Source organism: Ursus maritimus, unplaced genomic scaffold, assembly GCF_017311325.1.
Source record: "Ursus maritimus isolate PB19 unplaced genomic scaffold, ASM1731132v1 scaffold_7, whole genome shotgun sequence".
NCBI classification, from domain to species: Eukaryota; Metazoa; Chordata; class Mammalia; order Carnivora; family Ursidae; genus Ursus; species Ursus maritimus.
In genome coordinates this window covers 41,771,557-41,794,454 of record NW_024426885.1, presented here as the reverse complement: position 1 = coordinate 41,794,454, position 22,898 = coordinate 41,771,557, and the positions used below count along the sequence as shown (strand labels likewise).

General features: G+C 36.6%; 1 protein-coding gene across 2 annotated transcripts in view; it reads right to left on the bottom strand.

The window, feature by feature from the left end:
- The window catches only part of WAPL (WAPL cohesin release factor), a 78,568-nt gene that overhangs the window by 34,887 nt on the left and 20,783 nt on the right, over nucleotides 1-22,898 (bottom strand). The window contains exons 3-4 of one of the 2 annotated variants that reach the window (XM_008696125.2): nucleotides 16,818-17,861; nucleotides 14,638-14,756 (exon numbers count right to left, since the gene is read on the bottom strand). In XM_008696125.2, coding sequence (XP_008694347.1) covers nucleotides 14,638-14,756; nucleotides 16,818-17,861 — 1,163 coding nt within the window. The remainder of the gene's footprint in view (nucleotides 1-14,637; nucleotides 14,757-16,817; nucleotides 17,862-22,898) is intronic. The other variant, XM_008696126.2, reaches the window with a different exon arrangement.

Below are 22,898 nucleotides of genomic sequence, written 5' to 3'. Positions count from 1 at the left end.
AGAACAATGAATAAAAATTGGGTTTTTACAATTTTAATGCCAAGACCATGCTTAACAGACTGGCTTATGAATCACAATTATAAAACAGGGGAAAGAAGAATTCCTTCACCAAAAGCTAAGAAGAAATGACAATATTATGCTATCTTTCACTGAGCTGGCTCCTAAAAGGGGGAAAAAAAACTGGAAAACTGCTTTTAAGTCATCTGAATTTTTTTAACAGTAAGAAATGTATTTCTGAGTTTTAAAGAAGACTATGTACTAAATGAGGATAAACATAGTAAGCTGATTAGAATTCATCTAGCCACACAAGGATATCCTGAGAGCAGAATAGCACTCTTACCAGTAATTAAATCAGCATGTTCTACAACTAAATGAGTTCTGAAAGAAACTACATTAGTGTGGCTACATTGAGACACAGTTTATTGTAGTGATGACAATGAGACCTGTAACATTTTCTGTTAGGCTCATGGAGTAGAGTGGAAGTTACAAGACTTGTCGGTATTAGAAACAATTAAGGAATTATACTTTTAGATCATTTGCCAAAACAGCAATCAGTGTACTTGTACAATTTGACTTCTACGGCCCTAAAGAAATTGGATACCAAAGATTACAGGTGGAGAATTCTTGAAGTATGTCTATATTCAAGTAGAGATCAAAGAAGCCCAACCAAAAGAACTCTGGTCTGACAGTAACAACTGGACTGAACTAAAGTTCTTTTTAAAAGGGCTATTTTGAAGATTATGATTCTAACTTTGGAGGAACTATGGTGATTAGCAGTGGAAGGAATCACATGTAAAATTCCTTAAATAAAAATTTATTGACTTAAGAAAAATGTTACAGAGTTTTTAAAAAGATGCAGGTAGTAGCAGCAGAGGGGGTTTGAGGGAGAAAGTTTTACCAAGATTAGGATAACTTTTAGCTCTTTAGAACTTTCTTTTAAGCATAATTATATAATCTCAAATTGTCCCACCCTATGACAAAAAAACCCTTAAATAAAGTTTCATAATTTGTTAAATATTCAAATTATTAATATTTAAGGGGAAAATGCAGACATCTCTAAACTAAAATCAAGAATGTACTTCCAAGAACAGGACCTTGAGAACAGGTTAATACAGAATAGGTTAACACAGAGCACTACACAGAGAATGTAATCCACAGGTACAAGACAGAAAGCTGAAAATCTTTTCTGCGTGCTTTAAACTCCACAAATAAACCTTTTAAAGAAATGGGATGCTATTTTTCTGAAAAAACTGTTAATTCCTACCTACGTGAAGAACAATGCATATTACCATTCTGTTTATGAGTATAACTTCAAAAGTATAATTGGTAGCAACGATTTTATAGAAGCAGGCCATTGTCACATCAGAATTTAAAATAACATAATCTGAGCATAAACTGTAAAATATCCAGATAATAAAGCATAAATTCAATACATGGCACTTTATGAAAATACAACTCCGCCTACACAATTCAACTATTAAAAATACTAGAATATAAATGCAACTAATGAACTGTTGAACACTACATCAAAAACTAATGATGTACTAAATGCTGGCTATTTGAACATAAAAAAATAAATAAAATACTAAAATGAACCACATGAAAATATCAGCTAAAACAGGCAACAGGTTTTACAACTAAAAATGCCTGGACCAGCTGAAAAGAGAAGCTATAAATATCTTGAGATACCTGTGGCTAGAGAATATTCATTCTCCCCTTCTTTTTCTTTAAGAATATGTAGCTGGATACATGCTTGTCCTGACTTTCTAACATCTCTTGCTGCTTGTGTGGGCACATGACTGTCCTTGTCAATGATGTGTGAAGAGAAGCACAGTACACCTTGTGGGTCCTGGCCTTCTAGATGGGTCGCTACCTCATCTTCCCATTCCTTCTATACTCTTTAATAGTGTAGAGACGATAGAACACTACCACAGAGGAAACTGGACTCTGACAACATAGCAACTTGAAATCAGTCCAGAGATAAACAGACAAGGACTGGTAAGCCTGAGAAAAAGAAGCTACCTATTTACAAACTTATCTGGGATTTCTTTTACATTAGCTAAGCCAAACCCTAAAACAACAACGTGTGAATAATCTGCAACTGAAATTAGGACCAAATAATTACAGAGATGTGAATATACAAAATTTTCCCAACACTGTATATTTACATACACTACACATATGTAACTGCAATTTAAGGGATGTACACAACATGTAAGAGAATGGAGGAAGAAAGAAACTAAGGAAAAAATACAATCTAAACCCAATTTTTCAAAAAAAATTACAAATATATATATTATGAGGATAAACCCATAGAGTGATTTCCAAGGGTTATCACTAAATTTAAAAAACGCAAAGTAAAAAAAGCACATTAGATGCTACCTTTTATTTAAGAAGGAACAAAAATAAGAAAATCTGTGCTTATTTTTAAAAAGTAAATATGGGCACCCAGCTGCCTCAGTCAACAGAGCATGCAACTCTTGATCTTAGGGTTGTGAGTTCAAGCCCCTCAATGGTTGTGGAGCCTACTTTTAAAAAATACATATATACAGGGACGCCTGCGTGGCTCAGTCAGTTAAGTGTCTGCCTTCGGCTCAGGTCATGATCCCAGGACCCTCGGATCAAGTCCCACATCGGGTTCCTTGCAGGAAACCTACTCCTCCCCTGTATCTGCTGCTCCCGCTGCTTGTGCTCGCATTCTCACACTCTCTCTCTCTGACAAATGAATAAATTCTTTAAAAAAAAAAAAAAACACAACAACACACACACATACATACATACATAAAATAAAAAGGAAACACAGGAAGGATAAAGCAGAAAACAATGAAGTTGGTTCCCTACAAGGGATGGGTGATAGGCTGGAATATATTTCAATGAAGTGACTCTTCACTGAACTTTATGTATATTTGTGACTTCTGGAAGCATATTAATGTTGTAAATACACAAAAAACAAATCAGTAAGAATGGAAGGGAAAAAAATCTAAACTGAAAGCAAGCCAGAACAAATAAACCTATTTGTAATTCAAATGGTTAGCAAACACTGAAGAAAAGACAGAAAGACAGACTAAGAGGCAGGCAGACAGAAACAATCCAAGCAACTTACGAACACAGTAATTCACGTGATAACCTCAGTGGGTAGCAGCATAGGGTGGAGCAAGTACAGGATTGCAAAAACAAAAAAATAAACGAAATCCTGAACATATTAGATTTATTATAATAGAATGGACAAAGCAATTCTCTATTTTAGGTGTATTATAGGTTTGAGTAAATGTGTTGATGTTGCTGGAAGTCAAGGTTAAGAGAGAAGGCAAGAAAGAATCCTGTAGAGATAGTTTAGCATTAGAGATAGTGGGAACTCGTGATTTCTAGAACAGGTATGTGCATATGCAGAAACCTATATGTGTATGTGATTTATGTACATATACATGCATGTTTCCTACTGCCATCTGCTAAAAGGGCCAAGAAGCAATGAGCACATCTAGTACCCAGATCTTGGTCTCTAAATACCATACCCCACCGAGAATGGGACTCATCAGAGAATAGGCCTGATTCCAGGGCTAGAGCAGAAGTACAAGATGAACCTGGAACACTGTGTTCTGCCAGAAAATAAGGAAGTACTCACAGAATATGACATGTGATAGGTACAAGAGAGCCAGCATTAAGAGGCCAAATCAGGACAAATTAACTCCAAAATAAGTAATAAATTATGAACCATTAAAAAAGAGAGGGGGGACACCTAGGTGGCTCAGTCGGTTAAGCATCTGACTCTTCATTTTGGTGCAGGTCATGATCTCAGGGTTGTGGGATCAAGTCCTGCATTGGGCTCCACGCTCAGCACAGAGTCTACCTGAGATTCTCTCCTCCCTCTGCCCCTCCCCCCACTCGTGCACACTCTCTAATAAATAAATAAAATCTTTAAAAGAGAGAGAGAGAGATTCACCAGTCCACATTGATAAAAGAAAAATGGGGAGGAGGGTGGGCTCATGCCTATAGCAGTGTTGAGAACTGGTGAACATGGAGGGAGTAGGAGAGAAAGAAAATGATTATTTTGCAACCAGCACAGTAAACACTGGATCATGAAAGAATCATCATGTACACTAAATCTAAGAGTATAGTCTAATGAAAAATAGGGTATTTGAATAGTTTTAAAGTATCTCTTCAAAGACTGCTTTTTAGTTGCAAGGGGAAAAAACAGTTATTATACAGCAGCGGAAGAGACACCCCTTGACTGGATGATCATAATGAACATCCGCCAGATGTGATGCACTGCAAAGAATACATCATCACTTATGTCGTATCCGGCCCTAGAATGAGTAACTTAAATCCAATCTAGAGAAACTTGAGACTAAACCAAAATGAGGTGCTTTTTTTAAGGGTTATGGGGATGTCAATGTTATAAAAGACAAAGATTATGGAAATATTCCAGGTTAGAGGAGACTAAAGAGATACAACAGCTAAATAAAATACCCCACCCTAGACTAGATCCTCTATCCGAAAAGGAGAAAATGCTACAAAGGACCTTACTGTGTAAGTGACAAACTGAACAAAAGATTAGGTAAAAATATTGGAACCATGTTAAATTTACTGCAGTTTGATTACCACAGATGGGGACCATTATGACTAGGAAATACACACTGGTTTTAAGGGTAAAAGCCTATGATATATGTAACTTACCTTTAAATTCTGAGGAAAAAAAATTAAGTACGCATGTATATGGGTACACACACTCACGAAGAGAAAGAACAAATGAAAAAACAAATGTTAAAATAATCAGGATAAGGAGTGTTCTTTGTAGTATTTTATTTTTGCAACTCATCTGTAATTTTGGAAATATTTCCAAATAAAAACTATTTTTAAAAATTTAAGTTCTTGGAGCGCCTGGGTGGCTCAGTCAGTTGGGTGTCTGCCTTTGGCTCAGGTCATGATCCCAGAGTCCTAGTATCGAGCCCCGAGTATGGCTCCCTGTTCAGCGGGGAGTCTGCTTCTCCCTCTGACCCTACCCCCTCTCGTCCTTTCTCTCTCTCACACTCACTCTCTCAAATAAAAATCTTTAAAAAATAAATGAAAATAAAAATTTAAGTTCTCTTAGAAAACTTATAAAATAAAAAAGGTAAAAATCTTTTATTACTCTATCAGTTAATCTTTTAATTTCCATGAAACAACTATATCAAATGCAGACAAGATTAAAGAAAGTAAGAAACCAGGACGCCTGGGTGGCTCAGTTGGTTAAGTGTCTGCCTTCGGCTCAGGTCATGAACTCAGGGTCCCTGCTCAGTAGGGGGAGTCTGCTTCTCCCTTTCTCTCTACCCCTCCCCCTGCTCGTGCTCTCTCTCTCCCCCAAATAAAATCAGAAGGAACGAAGGAAGGGAGGGAGAGAGAGAGGGGAGGGCCAAAGAGTAATAAAAAGATGAATATAATCCTAGTACTGGCAATCTTTCAAGTGGGAAGTGTTAAGAACACTCTTTATTTGTAAGCTGAAATTAAATATTGCTAAATAACCTATTAATAACAAAAAAATTTTAAGATTATTATTACTTTTTTTTCTCTTTTTTTTTTAGTAATTTCTACACCACCCAACGTGGGGCTCAAATTCATGACTCTGTATCACATCGATCTGTATCTCAGGTTTCTAGTCCAAGGGATACAGTAAATTTCACACTACCATCTTGATGACTGGATCCCAGGATGGTCAGTGAATCCCCAGACACAGAACAAAGGTAATCGTGGGTAAAAGAACCTGACAAAAAAATAAACTGCTTCATGAGAATGAGTTAACTGCTAAAGAAGGATACTGTGAAGGAACATCTGCTCTTAGGTAGGAGGTGGGACTACTTGTCCTTTAAAATCTCTTCAATTGTAAGATTCTGTTTTTAAGTTGACAACCCATATAAATTCATTTTATGAAACAAAAAAATGAGTTTATAAAACTATAAAGTTAGATTAACTTTAAAACTGCAGCTTTATGTAATCTTAATAAATACAACTAATATATTACCATGATTTACACTGATAATCAAATTTTAATTCAATTATCCAGAAGCCCACTACCCAGTGTCATACTGGATGACAGAAAGGAAGAAAAATAAAGTCCAGAATGTTCCTTTAAGAGTCAGACAAAAGACAGTGCCAGATAGGCCCAACACTAAACTACAGGAAAATGATAAAAATGAAGATAAAAGTATTTGAGAATTGAAACAGAGATTGACAAATATGGTTCGTTTCATCAGTGACCCAGCAGCAGTCTTAACTAGCAAAATAAGATGGCCAAAATCCCAGGTAAGATATAACCCTCCAAGCACTGAAGGTTAGTTAAGATGATTACACAAATAATGCCATAAGAAAAAGAGCAGAAAGGCAGCAGCTGAATGGAAAGCTAGAAATCAAAACAAAAAGCAGGGAAGGCAAAAGAAATGATTTAAATATATCATCATATATATGATAACTACAAATAACAGAATTCAGGGACCTATACCTAGCTTTCAAAAATAGGATGGCATTTTTTACTCTTCTTTTTAAAAAAGATTTTATTTATTTGAGAGAGAGATTGAGAGAATGAGTGGGAGGGACAGAGGGAGAAGCAGACTCCGTGTAGAGCAGGGAGCCTGATGTGGGACTCGATCCCAGAACCCTGGGATCATGACCCAAACCAAAGGCAGATGCTTAACTGACTGAGCCACCCAGGCACCCGAGGATGGCATTTTTTTAAAAAGGCATCAAAATTAAAAAAAAAAAAAAAAAAAAAAAAGCATCAAAATTGCCAAATAACCAATAAAACCACATAGAGAAATAAGCACTTAAATACAGATATGTTCCAACCAAATCCCTCAAACTCTATCTTTAATTTTCTCCCTAGAAAGTTAACAACTCTTCTGACTAATCATTTCAACTACATTAAAAAAAAAAAGATTTTATTTATTTGAGCAAGAGCGAGAGAGAAAGTACAAGGGGAGGAGCAAAGGAGAGGGACAAGCAGACTCCATGCTGAGCGTAGAGCCCAAAATGGGGCTCAATCTCACGAGACCCCTGAGATCATGACCTGAGCCGAAATCAAGAGTCAGGATGCTAAACCGGCTGAGCCACCCAAGTGCCCTCAACTACATTCTTACCAGAAGTTTTCCTCACCCTTCTCATCTTTCTGCCACGTGTTCCCCTAGCCAACGCTCAATCCTGTTATGAACAACCCTTTTCTATAACCCTGGTTAGGTGCTGGGGAAGATTATCAAAGTAGCATGCTTTAAAAAGTTAGTGTTTTCTAACATGGAGAGGTGGGGGGAGGCAAGAGGGACCTCTTGGTTAGTTGCACTTAAACTGAGGGGATGGCCTGTGTGGCCAGGAAATTGGTTATATACATGAGGATTGAAAAAAAAACATAAATATGTTGAGGATAACAGAAACCAGATCTCTCACTGTCAGCAAAGTGAAAATGGGGAAAGGCTACAATAAAACATGGTGTTGAACTTGAATTAGAGGTATCATTGTGAATTCATAGTTCTAAATATAGATACAAAATAAGCGTGTGTGTGTGTGTGAGAGAGACAAATGCATATATTTACATGCTTCCTAGCTCTGTGAACTCAAAGAAGGCCTAGAAGCAATGACAATGCAGAAGAAATGACCATACCTAATCACCAGACCTTCTTTTTTTTTTTTTTAAGATTTTATTTATTTATTTGACAGAGATAGAGACAGCCAGTGAGAGAGGGAACACAAGCAGGGGGAGTGGGAGAGGAAGAAGCAGGCTCATAGCGGAGGAGCCTGATGTGAGACTCGATCCCAGAACGCCGGGATCACGCCCTGAGCTGAAGGCAGACGCTTAACCGCTGTGCCACCCAGGCGCCCCCAGACCTTCTTTGTTTTTAAATTTTTTAAAGTTTTATTGATTCAAGTCATCTCTATGCCCAACATGTGGCTCAAACTCAGGACCCTAGGATCAAGACCTGAGCTGCGATTAGGAGTCGGAAGCCTAACCGACTGAGCCACCCAGGCACCCCCACCAGACCTTTATTTCTAAATACCATTTTCCACTAAAAGAAAACAGGGGTCCTTAGATAAATAGTTGATTCCAGGGCTGGGAAGGTGTATGATGAGTACTGAACATATCAGTCTATCGTTAAGAAAAGAAATGTAAGAATTGGATACATCAAAAGGCAATTTGAAGAAACGTCCAAATGTCAAATCTAAGAAAATCTGGGCATCAACAGAACAATATTATCATTTAAATAACAGTAACAAATGATTGAATAAAACAAGAATCCATGTTCCTACTGACATAAAGAAATGAATATATAAATATATAAATACAGTCTTACATACATGGAAGTGAGAAAAAGACCTAGCTTAAAGTAGGCCAACTGCTAATAACTATAGAAGGAATGATATAATTAGGAAAAAACATTCAACAATCATCAGAGTAAAAAACTGATTTGGGCAAGAATGAATGCTAAAACTAGTGGGTAAAACTTTAATGAGGAGAGCTAAGGAACCTAACAGACACCAAGGGATCAGTTAACATCAATAGTAATGATACAAAGTGACAACTGTGTGCCACCTAGTATGATGCACTGAGAACACAGCATCTCTTCTGTGGTATTTCCACCAAATACATATAACCTAAATCACAACACATATTGAGGGACAACTACAAATAACAGTAGATCCTAACTCTTCAAAGATGTCAAAGCCATGGAAAGACCAGGAAAGACACAGATGTTCCAGACTGAAGAAGAGTAGAGACTTGTCACAACTAAACACAACATGTGATTCTGGACCGCATCATGGCTCTTTGGGAGGGAGGAGGGTATTATGCCATAAAGCCATTATTGAGGCACTTGGTAAAATCTGAATGGCATCTGTGGCCTAGACTGTATTATTTATCAATGTCAAACCAAATTCCTGGTTTTGATGGGAATGCTGCATCTATAGAGCAGTACTCTTGTGTTTAGAATAAGAGATTTAAGAGTAATGGGCATCGAGTCTACAACTGATTTTCAAGACACATACACACACACACACACACACACACACACACCCCAATGGGAGGGAGGTCCACTTTGACCCCCACAAGGCATTTGACAACATCTGCAGACGTTTTTGGTTAAAGCAACTGATGGTGGGTTTGGGGCGGGGGGGGGGCAGCAGGTTCTACCAGCATCTAATGGGTAGAGGCCACATGTGTTGCTAAATATCCTCCAATTTACTAGGACCAACCCCACAACAAAAATTTATTCAGTCTAAAATATCTACAGTATTAGGGCTAAGAAAGCCCTACAGGTAGGGAGGGAAACTCTTGCCACCACAAGCCATGGGCTACCTCTCCGCTAGGAAATGAGGTCATTAGTGTCTTTAAATCTAATCAGATTACAGAAGACCCAGACACTCCCACTGACCTATCAGCTACATGAGGGTGTTTCTATTATAATGGAGAACTGGAACAACTGCTGAGAACACTTCCTACACCCACCTACTTACCCCCCCTTCTTTTTTCTCTGGAGATTTGGGGGTAACCTACATAAAAATGCCTTTGAGAATTGAGCTCACCTATTTTTTTTTGCACAGATAACACAAATCCTAATTTCTTATATATAAAACATCTATCATTTCCATTATATTAATTTATACATACCACTTCAATGCTTAAAATTTTGATATATTTCCTCTATTCCTTTACACTCATCAAAACTCAATAGATAACATTTCTCTTTTTCTGTTTCTCAATGGCCTTCTCCTTTTTAACAACTCTGAAGTAGTCTTTTAGTGTCTTGAAGGCAAATGGATGACCTATTTCCTATGAGCTATTTTATACTGCTTAACTTCTTGTTGCTCTCTTCCTGAAGTAGGCTTCTAAATTCTTTACCTAGATATTTTTGTAAGGGTACATACCTTCCATGGGATCTAAAGCATTTTTCATTATTTTTATTAAAGTACATTAACACTTGGATTAAAGTTTCATTTTTGAAAATTACTGACCCACCTAAATAGTACTAATATACGTAAAGAAATTCTGACATAATCTCACTTAAAATAAAAAGGGTTTTGGCAAATATTTCAGAAGGGGTTAAAAAGGAATTTAAAACACTTACTGAAGTTCAACCTCTTCAGGAAATAAAATGTTATTTAGGACTATTGTTTTAAGGCAGGACTTTACCCACGTTACATTTTTCAAATAAGTTCACTTTCATAGATATTTTGGTTTTGTAAATTAGCAATCGTTTTCTTAACTTTTCTAAGATATTATCCATCAACAGTAAACAGGTCTTCTGCCTACTAGGTTATATGACCTGATTTACTTTAGGCCAGAGAGATTGCTTCATAATTGGGTCAAGTACATGTACACTGCTGCCTTCTAAGCCACATTAGTAGCAAGGAAATGACTCCAATATTAAGTTTAAAACTAAGTTAAAAAAACTGAACATGAATACAAATGCATGTAAATGAATATTAACATAAGCATGTAAGATAAAATTACTTAAAAATTTGTGAATACATTACTATGACTTCATCCTCAATGAAATAATCTAAAGACAAAAAGAACTGGAAAATTCTTAAACTTCACTCAGTGTACTTATTGTTCGTAATGATATTGGTATTGGGACGCCTGGGTGGCTCAGTAGGTTAAGTATCTGCCTTCACTTCAGGTCATGATCCCAGGGTTCTGGGATCCAGTCCCTTGTCAGGCTCCTGCTTTTCCCTCTGCCTGACACTCACTACCCCTGCTTGGGCTCACTCTCTCTGACAAATAAATAAATAAAAATAAAATCTTTAAAAAAATTTTTTTTCAACTTTTAAGCAACTAATATTTTGAAGACCTTTTACCTACCACTACGAACAGGATAGTTTCCCAATACTTAAGACTTTCCTGATGAGTTTGGCAGTGATACTAATGTGATTATTTGATACCATATAATGAGATGTGTCACCATTTGAAAGATGTGCACATGAATCAGTGTAACCAGTATTTCCCAAATAACCAATATATGATGTCACAAAGCATGTATGTGTAAAAAATCCAAAGTGAAAGACAAAAAAAAAAAAAACCACAAAGTAAAAAACCAAAGATTTTAATATAAGAGTATATGAAAGGTTCACTGGCATGGTTTTAGATTCCAATTGCAACTAATCTTTAAGAAATGCCCATTTGTTGAGTTTCAGCATAGTACCAAAGAAGAAGATTCATGATTACCTGAAAAGGCTTTTTAAAATATATCTACATATCTGTGTAAGGCTGGATTTTCTTCATATATTTCAACCAAAACAAGATAATGAAACATTGAATGCAGGAGCTATGAGAATCCAGCTGTCTTTCACTAAGCCAAACTTTAAAAAGATTTGCAAACAATGTCAAATAATGTTATTCTTCTCACTACTTTTTTTGAGAAAGTAATTTTCATAAAACATTAACATGTAATGGGTTATTGTTTTAGGTGAATTAATATGTATTTTTAAAATGTGTTTTCACTTCTAATTTAATATTGATAGAGCTGCACATATAATCAAAAGTTCTTTAAACAAAAAAGTTCTTTGGGGGTGCTGGGGTGGCTCAGTCAGTTAAGCATCTGCCTTCAGCTCAGGTCATGATCCCAGTGATCCCAGGGTCCTAGGATCAAGTCCTGCATCCGGCTCCTTGCTCAGAGGGGAGCCTGCTTCTCCCTCTCCCAGTCCCCCTGCTTGTGCACTCTCTGTCAATTAAATAAAGTCTTAAAATTAAATAATTTGTGATTCTTAGTAATTTTTAAAGATTGTGAAGTGATCCCGAGACCAAAGAAATTGGTAACTATTGCTATGGAAATCAATATATGCCATACGCATATATTTGGTTTTTCATATAAACCAAAAACCTCACCTAAGCATTAATGACTATAGTCTACATAGTCCATACAGACTGTATTTCACACTGCCCTGGACACAGAGCACCTTAAGTTTATTGAAATTAGCTTAAACACTTGTTTTTTTGGTGACAGGGTGGGCACATGGGGGTACAAAAAGTATAGCACAATTACTCTGAAATGAGCCCCAATTAGATAAAAGAATAAAAATGAGGCTGTAAGACTTGGCCTTATTCATTCTTGGACATGCTTATTCTTTAGCTGTTTAAAAGCAGTTCGACTTGCAAAAGGAGTTGACAACTTGTATTTATTTATTTTTTTAATATTTATTTGTCAGAGACAGAGAGAGAGAGAGAGCACAAGCAGGGGGGAGCAGCAGGCAGAGCAAGCAGAGGGAGAAACAGGCTCCCCAATGAGCAGGGAGCCTGACACGGCACTTGATCCCGGGATCATGACCAGAGCTGAAGACAGACACTTAACCAACTGAGCCACTGCACCGTTCTGTAACTACCCTTTAAAAACAAAACTATTTAATGTATAACAAGTTATATAAGGAAATTTTTTTAAACGATTTTATTTATTTGACATGGGGGTGGGGAGCAAACACAAGCAGGGGGAACACCAGGCGGAGGGAGAGGCAGGCTCCCCGCTGAGCAAGGAGCCCGATGTGGGGCTTGATCCCAGGACCCTGGGATCATGACCCAAGCCGAAGGCAGCCACTTAACAGACTGAGCCACCCAGGTGCCCATAAAGGAATTTTTTTAATGAACAGGTAAAGTCAAGCAAATTATTCTGAATACCCATGCTGGACCATATTTAAATGACTTACATAATGCATAAGAATGAAGCTGGATCCTTTACTTATACAAAAATTAACACAAAATGGATTGGACTTAAATTTAAGACCTAATACTATAAAATCCTTAGGAGAAAACATAAAGGAAAAGCCATGACATCTGACTTGGCAATAATTTTCTGGCAACAAAAGACAAATTAGGACTTCACTGAAATTAAAAATTTGCGCATCAAAGCACACTATCAAGAGAATGAAGAGACAACTCACAGAATGAGGAATCTATGTGCAAAGTATTTATCTAACAGGAGATTAGTATCTAGAGTATGTAAAGAACGCCTATAACTCAACAAAAAGACAAACTCAATTCAAATATGCACAAAGGACCTAAACAGATGTTTCTCTAAAAAAAAAAAAATATATACAAATAACCAGTAAGTACACAAAAAGATGCTCAACATCACTAGCCAGGGAAATGCAAATCAAACCACAATGAATATCATTTCATACCCATTAGAATAGCTATTAAAAAAAAAAAAACCCACAAGGGCGCGTGGGTGGCTCAGTTGGTTAAGCTCCAACTTAATGTCGGCTGAGATCTTGGTCTCAGGGTCATGAGTTCAAACCCTACATTGGGCTCCATGCAGGGCATGGGGCTTACTCAAAAAAAAAAAAAAAAAAAAAAAATAGGGTGCCTGGGTGGTTCAGTCAGTTAAGCGTCTGACTCCTGGTTTTGGCTCAGGTCATGATCTCAGCATCCTGGGATGGAACCCTGCATCAAGCTCCCCACTCAGTGGGGAGTCTGCTTGTCCCCCTCTTTCTGCCCCTTCCTGCACTTGCACAGCATGCTTACTCTCTCTCTCAAATAGATAAATCTTTAAAAATAAAACAAAAACAAAAAACAAAATAAACTGCAGAAAATAAGTGTTGGTGAGGACATGGAGAAAATGGAACCCCTTGTGCATTGCTGGAGGGAACGTAAAATGGTTCAGTCAAGATGGAAAAGAGTTTGACAGCTGAACACAGACCTACCCTATGTTTCAAAATATATACTCTTAGGTATATATCCAAAAGTATTGAAAGCAGAGACTCAAATAGCCAAAAGGTGAAAACAACCCTAATGATGAATAAACAAAATGTGCTATATATACAAAGTGTCCTTCTAGAAGACACAGGGAAAGAGGGAGAAGGCCATGTGACAGAGGCAGACACTACAAGTTATGTAGCACAAGCCAAGGAACACCTGGGGCCACCAGAAGCTGAAAGAGGCAAGGATTTCCCCCTAGAGCCTTTGAGAAAGCACAGTCTTCCCAACATCTTGATTTTGGATTTCTGGCATGCAGAACTGTGACAGAATAAGTATGTTTTAAGTCAGCCAGTTTACGGCTTAAGCTAATACCAACAGTAACTTTCAATATATTTATATCACCTAATACAGGAGTTGTACCAGTGGATGGCAAGAGTCTGGTCTTCTCATCAATAAAACACCCTTGAATCACAACAAATATAGTATATACACACAATGTAATGTTTTTTGGCCATAAAAAAGGAATGAAATTTTGATATGTACTATATAGTTGCACTCTGACAACATTATGCTTAGTGCAATAAGCCAGACACAGATAGGTAAGTATTGTATGATTCCACGTGTATGAGGTAACCAAAATAGGCAAATTCATAGAAACAAATAGAACAGTGTTTACCAGGAGTTGGGACTGGGAGGACAAAGGGGGAGTTATTTTTTAATGGGTACAGAGTTTTTGCTGGAGATGATGAAATGTTTTGGATATAGATAATGGGATGGTTACAAAACACTATGAATGTATTTAATGTTACTGAAATAAACATATAATAAAGATTATCTTAGGTATATTTTTGCACACATCAAAAAATGGTTACAAGTTTAAAAACTGATTTACATCCTTTGAAAGACAAAATCTGTTAGTAATTTTCAAATAAAAAAAGTAAGAGTTGCACCCTCCGATAATAAATAATACAAATCACTGATAATGCTTTACTTACCCGTTTGGGACCACTAAAAATCTTTCTGGTATTTTCTTTTGATTTATCTCCTTGTTTATTTGGGGGCTTCTTCACACTTTCAGGCACACCAGGCAAGTCCTCTGTAAAATCCAAGTTTTCTGAAATGGTAATCAAAACTAGCTAGCTAATACTTCAAATTATCTACCAAACAACCTATGAATATTTGGGAGAGTGGCATATTGCAGGGGGAAAGAATAAAAGGAATAAAAGCACCACTCAGTTCACAAAATATTCCTAACAGTATAAAGTTTTATTTTGCCATTCTCACCCTCCTACTCTAGGAGAAAATCAAAAACCTAGTTACTGTGTATGTGCTTCAGTTTTATTTTGTGTAAATGGCAAATCAATTCTTTAGTAAAATAACTGTTGGTTATCTACGGATACTGACATTAGCATGGTCTAGTTTAAACACACACACATACAATATCAAGTGGTATTCACCCTTAACATTTTTCTAGAACTTAAGTATACTGCATCATGCTAGCCTTCAAAAAATGTCTGCTTGTATCTACAAAAACCACATTAAAAAAACAAAAACAGAAAGAAAGGGAAAAAAGTAGCTATCTTGGCAAAAGATAGAAAACAACCTAGTACAATGTAGCTCAATGATTTGTGAGTCTTCATACAAAAATAACCAAAGAATTAGATTAATTCCTAAATGGTTATACTTTTTCTAGCCTAAACAAAAAAAGAAAAACAGGAAGGCTTTTTGCTAGCCCAACCCTTAAAAATGTTTGCTATTTCATACACCATATGAAGACCCAAATTCCAACTCTGGCTGTATCAATCAAATGGTCTCTAATTTTTAAATTTTATTTGGAATCAACATCAAGTTTTTGAAAGGGAGCCTAATGATGTCACATTTCAACCCTAAAAAAGTTATATTACCCCAAAATGTAAATTTCCGCCAGAGATTTTCAGTTGCTGATTAAGATAGCTTGCTATCAAGGTTAGCAGTCAGAGCTAAGTAAACTGCTGGGAGACAGGAGCTCCAGTTTCGTACATCATTACTTATCATCCTCCCGAGAAAGCAACTGTAAAAGCTGTCTGCCCAGGCAGATCTCATGTGACTAGCAAGGCTGCAGCAAACTTCAGTTCTCCAGAAGAGATTCAAGATAGCACTAGATGAATTCTGACAATATTCTTATTTTACTTATTTATTTTTGCAGTGGGGAATAAGGAGTGAGCCTTCAGGGACTATTCCTATATAATTCTAGTTTTGAAGAATGACTCTAACCTAACAAAACTATTTTTAGGCCAAATACAACAAAATGGTAGGTAGTCTCAAGTATGACTTACAATGTACAAGAGAATCTATATGTAAGAATACTATCAGAGTTCTAATTCGCTTTATTTAGTAAGTAAACCGATAAAGAAAAACTATGTATTTGGTTAAATATATATAAATATAGCGTCTGTATCCCCGAGGCTATCACCTCCTCTTCCTCACTCAACAATCAATCCACTTCACAAAGCCCTTGTCAGATAATGACTTAATTACAGCAAAGCTAACCTACTTCTTTTGTTTGTCTCTCACAGTAGACCATCAACTCCTTGAGAATCTCTAGTCATTACTGGCCCTACAATCAAAGAGACAAATTAAATTTCACTGTTAAGAGTGAGCAAATACTGAACTAGCACTTTCCAATTTTATTAAATCAACTCAAGAGGATGATTTTTAAGATTACTTAAGATGTCTTGAGAATGTTTTAAACATTTGTTGATTAGTTTTGAGCCACCTACAAAGGGTTTTTATCAATTTTAATTTTCTAATTTTTCCCTCATTACAAACCATCTATTGTCAATGTAGTTCTAAATGTCCAAAATCTACAAGTCTCCACTGCATTTGGATTTTCAAAGATGAAACACTAGTTTAGTACCCCTATACACACACACAACTTAAAACTCTCAAGTGCTAACAGCAGAATTAAAACACAAATATGTAAAGACTCCAATCTATAAATTGATTCTTACAATGTGGAACTTAATTATTAACATTTAAAATGCTGTACCTCTGGATAAGGTAATCTGTGGTCCTACACAGTACTTTTATTAAAACTGAACATAAGTTAAAATTAAGTATCTAGGCAGAAACTATGGAGCTGTTGATTTAAACCTGAAAAGCATTTACTTATAATAATTTTTTTTTTAAGTCTTACCTGCATTATTAGCACTAGACTGACTGTCCTGGGAATTATCATTGCTTTCAGGAGGAGGCTGCAAGGAGGGGGATGGAGCTGTTTTAGTTCTTTTTTTGCTTGTCTTTCTTTCCACTTGACAGTCATCTTCATCATCATCTTCACTTTCACTGAGATCATCAAAGCCAAAGTACTTAATTTTGTAATTAGAACTCCCAGAACCTCCTTCATCACCTCCTGTCTCATCATGATCTTCAAAACCAAAAAATTCAAGTTTAACATCCTTTTTAGATTTAGTATTACTAGGTCGAAATCTAGTAGTGGTCTTAGAAGTCGCAATATCTGCCTTTTTCCTTAGACGGCCGGCTTCTCCCAAATCTGCAGGGGTTGTTGCAGTGAACTCATCCATGCTACGTTCCATAGTATCCTGTATGGTAACATTGCAAACTGACAAGCAAGACGGATGTAAAACAGTGTAATCTCTAGTCCGTCCAACTGTCCCTCTGAAACTGGTCCCAGAACTTACACTGCCTTTCTTTGCCTGATTCAGGCCATCTTTATTTGAATCACTGTTTGCTTTGGCTAAGGCCTGACTGGTGCCATCCATTAGCTTATCAAAATTTGATGCTCCTTGTGAGGATTTTGCTTTATTGGCCCTACAGTACGTCCTACAGTTGCTTGGCCTAAGAACACTTTGCACGATGTCTTCCTCAATAGCTTCATTTAGATTTTCCAACCGGTTTTTAAAATCCTCATCCTTCATCTCCAAAAGAGGATCACTATCCAAACTTAAAATACAATCTTCTGATCTGATATCTTCAAAATCATTATCCCATTCATACAAACCAGTTCTTACAGATCCCTTAATGGGAGATATTTCTGATGGAGATTCTGACCTTTTTCCAAGTTGGGAGTTCCAAGTATCATTTGTTTCCTTGATTTCATCAGCTTTGTATCCAGAAGCTACAGTTGTTTCTGCATTGGGTTTCTTAGTACTGTCTTCAGCGTTTTTGTAAATATGGTGACTATTCTTTTCATATTCTTCACTAAAATTCTCCACTTTATCTGTAAAAATTAAAAATAAGTCAAGGATAAAAAGATAAGTGACATCAATGTAAAAAAGTTAACAAATAACAGGAATATCTGGCTAATTAAGAGTATAGAATCAATCTTAAAATAACTACAGTAATGTTAAATTATGAAGATATCAATGAATGTCTACATATTTGACATTTCCCCTTCTACCTTTTTTCTTTTGGGGGGAAGGGGGGCAGAGAGAGAGAATCCTAAACAGGCTCCACACCCAGCGTGCAGCCCTACACAGGGCTCGATCTCATGATTCTGAGGATCATGACCTGAGCCAAAATCAAGAGTCAGGGGCTTAACTGACTAAGTCACCCAGGCTTTTTAGCATAGAGCTCTCATATCTTTTAGTGACCTCTCCCTAGTCATTCAAGTCCCTTAAAATTGTTAAAATTAATTCAAGAGATTTCAACAGTGTTAAGCAACTAGATCAATTCAGAATTAAATGACTCAGCCAAATCTTCTCAGAGGTATTATGGGTTTTGCAAATAAAAATCCTTAAATTGAAATTTATTTAGTAGAATCTAAACAGTATAACACACGGGGAGCCTGAGTGGCTCAGTAGGTTATGCATCTCCTTCAGCTCAGATCATGATCCCAGGGTCCTGGAATCAAGCTCCCCGTCGGGCTCCCCACTCAGTGGGGAGTCTGCTTCTCTCTCTCCCTCTGCTTGTGCACTCTCTCTCTCAAATAAATGAAACCTTAAAAAAAAAATAAAATAAACAGTGTAACACAATAAATGACAACATTCTGGCAATGTGTTTCTCTGGGGTAAGGCTGCCCATAAGGCATGCCAGCTTGGTCGAGAAACCAGTCTCAGGGTCAGGTTTCTTTTGCTATTTCTGCTTTCCATCCTTTCTCCTAATTCTAAATGCCATATAACTTCAAAGATTTTTTTTCTTCTTTAACAGTGGCTCTGGTGCCTAAATGGCTACAGTGGCTTATTTATGCATATAAGTGAGTAGCAAACCTTAAACTTCCTATCATTTTGTACTTGGGGAATTCATTTTTGCTATCTTTAAATTTTATGATCAGAAACATTTTTTGATAACCTTTCTAAATGAGAGATGAAAATATGATTCAAATTGGTATTATGATTAATTCTCCCAGCACTTAGTGGTAGAAAAACACTGGCAAAATGCTTATGCCAAATAATGAAAGTACTTAAGAAATGCACTTATATTTAAGAAAAGCCAATTACAGATCTCAATTAACAAGTCATCAAGTATAGGCAAAGGGAAGATTACATAAATTCAATGCACAATTTTTAATGCTACCCAATGGGTTTAAACATAATTTAACTTGTTAGATTTACATTTACTTACCTTTAGAAGGCGTCTAATACCTGTTTTATTCTTAGACATTTCCCAGCGGAAGGCAAGGAACTATAGTTTTCATTATCTCAGAAGTACCAATCGCTAAGCCTAAAATACTGAAAAGCTAAAAATTAAAAGCTAACTCTGACATCTGATACCTTAAAAGGGATAGAAACAAAAGGCCAAGTCTAAAACCAAACCAGAAAAAATACCACCACTGCTTTTACTAATAAGTGGAAAGAGCAGTGGTAGCTGAGTCTGGAGGCTTGTGTTGCCCTGGCTAAACTAGCTCTTCAGAGCCCAGGCAAGACCCCTAATTTTGGAGTTCCCCTGTGGGCTTCAATTTCCTCATCTTGTTCAAAAGGGAAGCCACTGACCTAGACCACTTCACAGCATTACTAAAGGTATTATTCCCTAATAAATAGCTTATGGGAGCACTTAGTATGCTTAGCTACACAAAGGTCTGTGAGATGTCATTAAATGTTATATCACTTTTTTTTTTTTTTTTTTTTAAAGAGAGGGAGGTTGGGGGGAGGTGAGGGAGGAGGAGAGGGAGAGGGAGAATCCTAAGCAGGCTCCACGCCCAACCAGAGCCCTGGGCTCGATCTCACAATACTGAGATCACAACCTGAGCGGAAAAATTAAGAGTCGATGCTTCACCAACCAAGCATCACTTTTATAACTGCAGAGCATTCTACTGTCTTAATGTCAAAAAATTTATTTAGCCTGTTTCTAATTGTTTTATGTAATAAGTAACTTTCTGACTTAAAAAGTTTATGTGAACAATAAATGTTAGTAACCCTATTTTAAAAACTACTTCGTTTTACTTTTATTACTCCCATTTCTCCTACAGAGAGAATGCATGTTGTTAGTATTCACATAAATAAGCCATCTTTCATATGCCTAACTTTGTTGTGAGCTTATCAAGTAATCTATTTTAAGTGCAAAAAGTAATAAAGAGTCCTATGGAAAATATTCTCACTGAAAGTTATAAATTAGGGCACCTGGATGGCTCAGTCGCTTAAGCATCGGACTGGGTTTTGGCTCAGGTCAACATCTCAGGGTCCTGGGATCGAGCCATGTGTCAAGCTCTGCGCTCAGGGCAGAGCCTGCTTGTCCCTCTCTCTCCCTCCCTGCTCATGTTGTTCTCTGTGTCTCTCTCTCAAATAAATAAAACCTTTTTAAAAATAAATAAAAGTTATAAGTTTCATTAGCAAGTAAATCTACTCATCTATTCAATTATACAACAAAAACAATCCTACAGATGAATATTAAAGTACATTACATATTTTTAAATTTCTGAAATACGTTAGATAAAAGCCAATGTAACCAACAGAGTTCTGCCTAAACAATGCTGTCCAAGTTCTTCACAACAGTATTCTAATATATAAAATAAACACTTTCTATAGTCCTTCATTATTTAAGCCCTGCAACAAATATTTACAACTATACCTTCAGAAGAGAGAGCAAGGCTACCTTATCCTAAAATGCAGAACAATTACTTTCAACCGCCCTCCTCCCTCAAACATCCCAGCTTCTCTGTCACATAAATCCATTTAGTATCTTAAAACATTAAGTAGTAAAGAAAAAGAGACAGTTATTTTCTTCCAGAGAAGTTAAGCATTACTCTGTTTTAATCTAAATTAACTACATAAACAGAAGTGTATTCCTAGCTAAGTTTAGCAGTTAAGTGAATGTGTGCCAAACTCTACCACTTTCTGGCTAAAATGAGGCGTTAAGAAGTTCAGGCCATTTCCTCAGCAAAACAATGAACTAATAAGATCTTTCTGAAGGGCAAGAACATATAAAAGAAAGTAATATATTTAAGGATATTTTACAGGCTATACAGCATCACATGAATAAAAATTATCACAGCTATTTCCACTTTGCCATAATAAAGGGCATATTTTTAATAATCTTTTAGCAAGACTTTCCTTAGTGGGCTCTAACGTGTAAGTTCATCAATACTCCCTTGCGTGTCCTAGATCTACCAGCTTCATGCAAGGAATCCAAACCCACCTTCTAAGGCCTACTGTTCCTCAAGCTAGAGGGTCAAGACTGGAGGTGCAGAAAGTTCTCAATTCAAGACTTAGCCCAGCACCGTCGGCTATCAGATACTTAATAAATGCCTTTTAACATCACTGGATTTTATTTTTAAAATGTATTCATTTAAGTAATCTCTCACACCCAATGTGGGGCTTGAACTTACAACTCTGAGATCAAGAGTCACACACATTTTTGACTGAACCAGTCAGGAGCCCCATAATCACTAGATTTTAGCATCAGTAAATAGTTAATCTTTTATATGTTAGGTTAAGGGAGAGAATTTAATTAAGGAAGAAGACTACATGGAATTTGAGAAGCATGGGGTTAAACCAAACAGCTAAACCAATAACCAGATATGTAAAAATTTGGCAAGCCATATTATCTCTCTAGGCCTCATACTGCTTATCTAAAACACAGAAGCAACCTCACATAAAAGATTAATTAAATGCCCATTACTCCCTAAAGAATTCTGAAGTTTGAAAGGAAATGGATAATTCCCTTAAAAATAAAAACACAAACATACCAGTACTTAGAATAATAGTAGACATAGTTTTATAAAGGAAAATAAATAGGTGGGATGATTTAAGGCTTCTGTGAGCATACTCTTCGAAGTATTTAAGAAGTTAGGAAGGTAAGTTTGAGCAGAGATTTATGAATGGGTTTCACAGGTTCTTCACATTTTGTGAAACTATGAAAATGTTCACACATTTTTCAGGGATAGTATGTATAGTTTCAGCAAGTTTTCAAAACAAAATATATTTTTATTGGTTTAAAAGACAAAGAGAAGGAGCAAAATATATGCAGCACATTAGTGTATGTTGACTGTGGAATTTCAAATCTCTATGGGAAAGATGGATTGTTCAATAAAGGGTACTGGAACATATGGGGGGAAAAAGTTGATTTTTTTTACCTCAAACATTAAAATATATTCTAGATTAAGACTTGAATATGGGAGGGGCACCTGGGTGGCACAGCGGTTAAGCGCCTGCCTTCAGCTCAGGGCGTGATCCCGGCGTTATGGGATCGAGCCCCACATCAGTCTCCTCCGCTATAAGCCTGCTTCTTCCTCTCCCACTCCCCCTGCTTGTGTTCCCTCTCTCGCTGGCTGTCTCTATCTCTGTCGAATAAATAAATAAAATCTTTAAAAAAAAAAAAAAAAAAGACTTGAATATGGGAAAATGAAACTAAACACATATTATAAAATTAAAAAATTTTTAAAAATACATTACCCTGGAATGGAGAAGTTCTTTCCCAGATACAAAGCCCATAATCTGTATTAATTTACATAAAACCTAAAATTTCAGCATGTTAAGTTAAAGGGAACAAAATGTGAAAAACGTAATTGCAAACATTACCAAAAATGGGGTCAATTTCCTTAATTTAAAAAGAACTCATACAGGGGCACCTGGGTGGCTCAGCTGGTTATGAGTCTGCCTTCTGCTTGGATCATGATCCCGGAGTCCTGGGATCAAGCTCCGTGTCGGGCTCCCTGCTCAGCGGGAGTCTGCTTGTCCACAACTCTCCCTCTGTCCTGCTCAGGTCTCTCTCTAGCTCCCAAAAAAATAAATCTTTTTAAAAATAAATAAATAAATAAAAAGAACTCCTACACATCCAGATGAATTAGAGACCTAAATATGGAGAAAATGCAAAGTTTTTT